The 6,534-nt window shown below is 37.0% G+C and overlaps 1 protein-coding gene across 2 annotated transcripts in view; it reads left to right on the top strand.

Moving 5' to 3' along the window:
• The window catches only part of Heatr5b (HEAT repeat containing 5B), a 77,229-nt gene extending 71,497 nt beyond the window's left edge, over nucleotides 1-5,732 (top strand). For both annotated transcript variants that reach the window (XM_057765794.1, XM_057765801.1), the window contains exons 34-36: nucleotides 1,343-1,494; nucleotides 2,720-2,933; nucleotides 4,869-5,732. In XM_057765794.1, coding sequence (XP_057621777.1) covers nucleotides 1,343-1,494; nucleotides 2,720-2,933; nucleotides 4,869-5,173 — 671 coding nt within the window. In that variant the 3' untranslated portion in view covers nucleotides 5,174-5,732. The remainder of the gene's footprint in view (nucleotides 1-1,342; nucleotides 1,495-2,719; nucleotides 2,934-4,868) is intronic.
• Nucleotides 5,733-6,534: the final 802 nt, after the last annotated feature.

Below are 6,534 nucleotides of genomic sequence, written 5' to 3' on the forward strand. Positions count from 1 at the left end.
CCTAATAACAAAGCCATTCTTTAAATACCCACAAAAGAATTTAATATTAATGCAGTGCTGTTGTTCAGAAGTTGTTCTAACAATAACATTTTCTTTGTATTATTGTCGTTTGCTCCGACCTTTTTTAATCTGGGGCATTAACATAGCCCTTATCGTCTATGATCGTCATTATTTTTTACTTGTTTGTTTTGTTGTTTTTCAAGATAGGCTTTCTCTGTGTAGTTCTGGCTGTCTGAGAACTTGCCCTGTAAACCAGGCTGGTCTCAAATTTAGGGATCCTTCTGTCTCTACCCCCACCTTCATTCCCCCACCATTTAGTCCAAGTGCTGGGATTAAAGGTATGCACCACCACTTATGTTCGTGTTTTTAAAGACTACAGGACATCTATTCTACAGAATATTCCTTAATTTATAATTGTCTAATTTTCCCTCAGTTTAGCATGTGTTCAGTTTATACCTTTTGGGCAGAAATATCATGTAAGTAATGTACATCTTTCTCAGACAATCTTGAAAGACAATGTTTAGTATTGCTTTTCCTACATCAAGAATCTCTTGACTAGCCGGGAAGTGGTGGCACACGCCTTTAATCCCAGCACTCGGGTGGCAGAGGCAGGCGAATCTCTGTGAGTTCGAGACCAGCCTGGTCTACAAGAGCTAGTTCCAGGACAGGCTCCAAAAACCAAAGAGAAACCCTGTCTCCAAAAAAAAAAAAGGAAAAAGGATCTCTTGACTAGACGAGTTGATGCATGCCTTTAATCCCAGTACTCAGGAGGCAGAGGCTGGTGCATTTCTGTGAGTTCGAGGCCAGCCTGGTCCACATAGAGAGTTCCAGGACAGCCAGCCAAGTCTATGTAGAGAAACTTTGTCTCAAAAAAACAAAAATAAATAAAAGAAGAAAAAGAATCTCTTGGTTTTTATTTTTTGAGACAAAGCTATGCTTAATCACTCTGTAGCTCAGGCTACCCTCAGATTTGTGCTACTAATCCTACCCCAGCCACCCACATGCTGGGATTGCAGATGTGCACCATGCCAAGTCTCAACTTTAGTAACTGCATCAAGGTGACGCCTGCCATAATTCCATATTCTGGTGTTGCATTCTTCTATCATAATCAAGTAGTCTGCAGAGAGATTCTTTGAAATCAGTTAATTGTCTGCTTCCTGTGAAACTTTAACATAGGAAATAAAGTGTGCCTGAAACATATTTTCCTGCCTTAGTTCCACAGTGAGAGTTTGGTGATCTGTATTTTCTAGGTTGAGGCACACTCTGTGGTAAATAATGAGAAAGTGTTGTTCACGGCTTTAATTCCCAAGTCTTCCTACATTGCCTTCCTTTTGTCCCATAGACGATTCTGTGCCTGCACCTGATGAAGTGAGCACGCTTACAGCCATTGCGCTCTTCCTGTGGTCTGCCAGCAGTGAAATAATAGGAGTGCAGTCCCTACAGAATGGCTGCATGAGCAGGTTTAAAAGTGCTCTGAATTCATGTGACCCGTGGGTGAGTTACCCTTCAACAGTCTGCTTTGTCAGGAATGTTCACATGAGCTCACTACGATGCGACACATGCAGGGAAAACTTACATGCTTGCAGTATGGCTTTGTCTTTTTAATCTTGTTTATTACTGTGTGTAAGTGCTTGATGTTTGTGTGTGTGCTTTGTGTGTCACAAGCATTTTTACCTGCGGAACCATCTGATCAGTCTGTAGTATGGCTTTTAAATTGAAACATTGTTAAGGAACTGTGTATTTAAGCACTAAATGACATTTGTAGATACTTCCATTTTCCAAAATTCTCCAGTGTCTGAAATATTATTAACCCTGGCCATAATGGTAGGGATTTTACATGGGTTTTGTTTTTCAGTATTTATTTCAGTGATACCAAAAATGTTAAAGAATAAATTTATATTATTGCATCTTTTAATGAGCATTTTTATTAGTTTATTTTGTCAAAATCCAAGTTAATGCTTCTCAAGCATGCCACATACCAGGAAAAGAAGATCAGTAAACTCCTGGCCTCCACCCTGAGCTTCCTTAAAGTCTTCAGATTTATGGCTAAGAGATGTGTATTCTTAAAATATCCTCCACACTTTTCGGTGTCCAGAAAAATTTGCTAGTTCATTTTCTAACAAAGCACTGAAATAAGTGTATTTCACTCTTTGTTCCACACATTAATGAATACCCCTTCCACTTTTTCCCTTCTTAAAAAACCTTAGTACTGTAGTAGGCATGGTGATACATGCTTTTCATCCTAACACTTGGGGGGGGAGGGCAGAGGCAAGCCTATCTCTACAAGTTTGGAACTTACCTTAAAAACAAAAACAAAAACAGTTATTATGTTAATATAAACAATTATTTTCAAATAATCAAAGGGGGTTGATTATCTAAATACTGTATTTTTGTAGCTTTATTTTATTTAGGTCAGTTTTTCATTAACTTCCCTGACCACTAAAATTAAAATCAGAGACAATTATATATTAAAGGAAGAATTGAAAAGAAATCAAACTTCACATTTTCTGGCTTTCCCATACTCCCATACAGTAGAAATATTTGTTATGTAAACATGGTGATTTGGTAACTCATGTATAAGGAATTTCTTTCATCTCCAGTTTTATTTAGTTAGTATTAAGTTCCATTTTCTCCTGTTCATGTTAAGGTACAGTGTGATTGTTAACCAAATAAGATCTGCCACATGTGTTGATTGAGAAAATCACTCTCTTATATATAGGTTCAAGCCAAATGCTACCAGCTCCTCCTCTCAGTCTTCCAGCATTCCAACCGTGCCCTTTCAACTCCCTACATCCATTCATTAGCTCCACTAGTGGTTGAAAAGCTAAAGGCTGTCGAAAGAAACAGACCAGCCAGTAGTACAGAACTTTTGGCTGTTCAAGAAGGAATTAAAGTTCTTGAAACATTGGTTGCTCTTGGAGAAGAACAGAATAGTAAGTGTTTTCTTATTTCTGTATTATTTATGAATCTTAGTGTTAAACACAGGTTTTGCAGCAGTGCATTTCCCAAGAAGTAATTACGGTCTGAATGCATAATATCTATCTGCTCATGTTACTAACATAATGTATTGGTTATTTATATTTAGTTTTTATGAGTGAGAAGCCACAATGAATTGCTGAGGGCATTTTAACTCACTGATTTTGTTTTATGTTTTCTAGGAGTGTGTTTTTAAGGACTAAGAACAGTAGAGATATTTAATAGAATTTTAGAAATAAAATATGACATAAGCCTTATGTTATAACCAGGAAAGTGTAAGTACCAACCATCATAAGATACCTCAGGATTTGATACTTAATTTTTTTGTTGCTTCATGATTAATGCAACATGCATTTATTTAACCAGAAATGCATACTTTATATACAAAGTATAAGCTTTTGTATACTTAATAGAGGCATACTAAAATATGATTTTTAATTGTTGTGAAAAAGCTAAAATTTTCAATAAATACCTTGTGATTGAACATTAAGGTACTCCCCATTTCCAAGACTCTCTTCCATGAGTCAGGGAGTGGTTCAGTGGCCAAGGGCTCACCTGGATGTACAAGCCCTGGGCTCCATGCTAAGCATCTCTGTCTTCATGTTAAGTTTAATTTTAAATTTGGGCATCTGTGAGGAATCAAAAGTCAAGTCAGATTTTAAATACCGAAGGATAGTAAGATCAGTGCTAACATTACAAAGTAAATAAGGTTAAGTCCTATTGATAAAGTTTATAGTTAGTAAAATAAATATAATAAAGTTACATAATAAGTTACATCATACTTTCTACCCAAATAACTGATGCATTAACAGTTTCTTTAAAAAAATTTCTTTCGATTTCAATTTCTTTCTTTTTCTTTCTCTTTTTTTCTCTTTTTTCTTTTCTTTTCTTTTCTTTTTTTTTTTTTAATTTTTGGTTTTTTGAGACAGGGTTTTTTTTTGTGTAGCTCTGGCTGTCCTGGAATTCACTTTGTAGACCAGGCTGGCCTTGCACTCAGAGCTTCTCTGAGTGCTGGGACTAACTAAAGGCGTGTGCCACCACACTCATCTTATCCCTGCTGAAGCCCCTGGCTTCATGCATGCTACGCACATGCTCTACCACTGAGCTGTATCTCCAGTCACACAGTAGCTTTTCAACATTCTCTGCTATCTTTACAATTTTCATTAAAAGAGAGCACTTTTCCAAAGAGGTGAGAAAAGTTAAATGATACTTTAAAACCTAAAGGTTTACTCTCTTAGAACCATGTGACTATATAAAAATTTTAAAAATCTAAAAGATGCTATTAAATTTATATCACTCATTCATTAATTCATTGTTAGTACTCTCCTAGTGTATGTAATCCCATTTATTTAAAGTGATTTTTATCATTTGTACATCTGTGAATTGAGATCACTTTTATTTTTATTTTTATTGAGCTCTACATTATCTCTGCTCCCCTCCCTGCCTCTCCCTCTCCTTCAGCCCTCCCCCAGGTCCCCATAGCAAGCACTCTTAGCATGAGCTATGCTCCCACCCCACCTTTACTTTTGTAAATCATCTAGTTTTAAATTTTAAGTAAAAAAATCTGATTGCATATTCTATCTTAAACGTCTTGCTGTGTTGTAAAACATCTGTAATCCAAATGAAAGCATGTTCATTATTAATACTGCAAATTGATCTGATTTGAGAATGGAAATTATAGCACTTTAGTAGTACCTGTGTTTTATGCCTTTATTTTTTGAAAGAAAGTCATTTAGCTCAGGGGCATGGATGGGGCCTGACTAGCTATTAAACTGTAATTGCACAAGTAACCTACAATACCTGTTATATATTATATAATATATTGTTTCTGTTAACAATGTCAAGCTTCCTTTTCTCCAATCAGGCCAATCTTTGCTGTCGTCTTGTTACAGGAGTCCAGTTACTTGCTCTTTTGGTGCCCACTTTGATCTCTTACCTACTGGATGAGAATTCTTTTGCCTCAGCAAGTTCTGTCTCCAAAGATCTTCATGAGTTTGCACTCCAGAACTTAATGCACATTGGACCTCTGTACCCACATGCTTTCAAGACCGTAATGGGGGCTGCTCCTGAGCTGAAAGCGCGCCTAGAAACTGCTGTCCGAGCAAGCCAGGCGAGCAAAGCCAAGGCAGCTGCCAGGCAGCCAGCCCCTGCCACACATTCTGCACCAACAATTAAGCTAAAAACAAGCTTTTTTTAGTGTGTTCTTCCATTCCTTTTTTTTTAAAAAAATTTATATTTTATGTTGTTAGTGACAACCCCTGTATCATTCCAGACTATGAACTGTTTTATTTGTATATTGGAATTATAATGCTTTGAAGTTGATTAAATGAAATAGTGTTCACACCTCTTATTGATTTTTAAAGATCATGTGGTGAATGTATTTCCTAATAACATTTTTCTTTCATTGACTTTTTTGTTGCTGCTGTTTGGGGGTTTTGTTTTTGGTTTTGTTACTAGCGATTGGACCCAGAGCCTTGGTCATTCTAAGCATGCACTGTACTGTGACATATAGCCCTAGACCCTAATTAACTTATTTTTGTAAACACCGAGCCCATGGTCTTTTAAATTGAAATGCTAAGAACATAATTACATCATGTAGTTGGGCAGCCTTTGGCTATTACCAGGAAAATAAAATGAGTCAGACTTTAGCATTTGTCAGGGGAAGTTCATGGAACAGCAAGCAGATTGTAAAATTTGACATAACTCAAAAAACAGAAATCTTTGTTTTATGGCAAATATAGTATGAATAAAATCACATTTTCTAACCATTTCATCAGATATCCTTGTCTTTCTGATGGGTGTTTAACTTTCACATTAAATGTCTGAATTGTGCTTTGTGTATACCTCTGCTGTGTCTGGACTGAAATTCTCATCTAAAGATGGACTAAAGGTTTCGAACGTAGCATGTCACTCTACTTATTTTTAATGGCTAAAATTTGTCCTGCTCCGTGCTTTGTAATCACAGAGCCTCAGGTTCTGACTGTGGTCGTTGGCTGCATTCATCCAATATTTATTGGGGCCTGCTGTGGATAAGGCAGCACACTGAGTGCCCGAGGGCACACAGAGAGAATTACAGGTTAGATGTGCCTCTCATGCAGTGGGAATTTACCATGCAAAACAGGTAACCAGTTACATGGATGCCTGTCACACACATCCGGCAGCTGATTTTACTCACAAGTCTTACCAGACAACACAGTTTAGACTCTATCAACAAAGGAGTGTCTTTTCTAAACATTTGAAATATGTGATGCTATTTGAAATATGCTACCTGCTGTGTATTCTCTCATACCTGAATCGATTAGCCCCTCTTGGTCTTTTAGACGCCTCAGGAAGGTACTTGGCTCATTGGTTTTCTGACTGACTTCTTTCTATGGGGTTGATTTTAATTTCAGACTTAGGCTTCCAACATTTTTCTCCTTGATTTTTATTTTTTGTAAAATTCAATTAAAATTATTCCTCGTGTCATGTCATTTTAGTGATTAAAAGTATCCAGTTCAGGCTGAGGATGTTTTCAGGGGTGGATAGCTTCCCTAGTGTGTGTAAAGCCCTGGACTCAGC

This window comes from Chionomys nivalis, chromosome 1 (assembly GCF_950005125.1).
Source record: "Chionomys nivalis chromosome 1, mChiNiv1.1, whole genome shotgun sequence".
Classification (NCBI taxonomy): Eukaryota; Metazoa; Chordata; class Mammalia; order Rodentia; family Cricetidae; genus Chionomys; species Chionomys nivalis.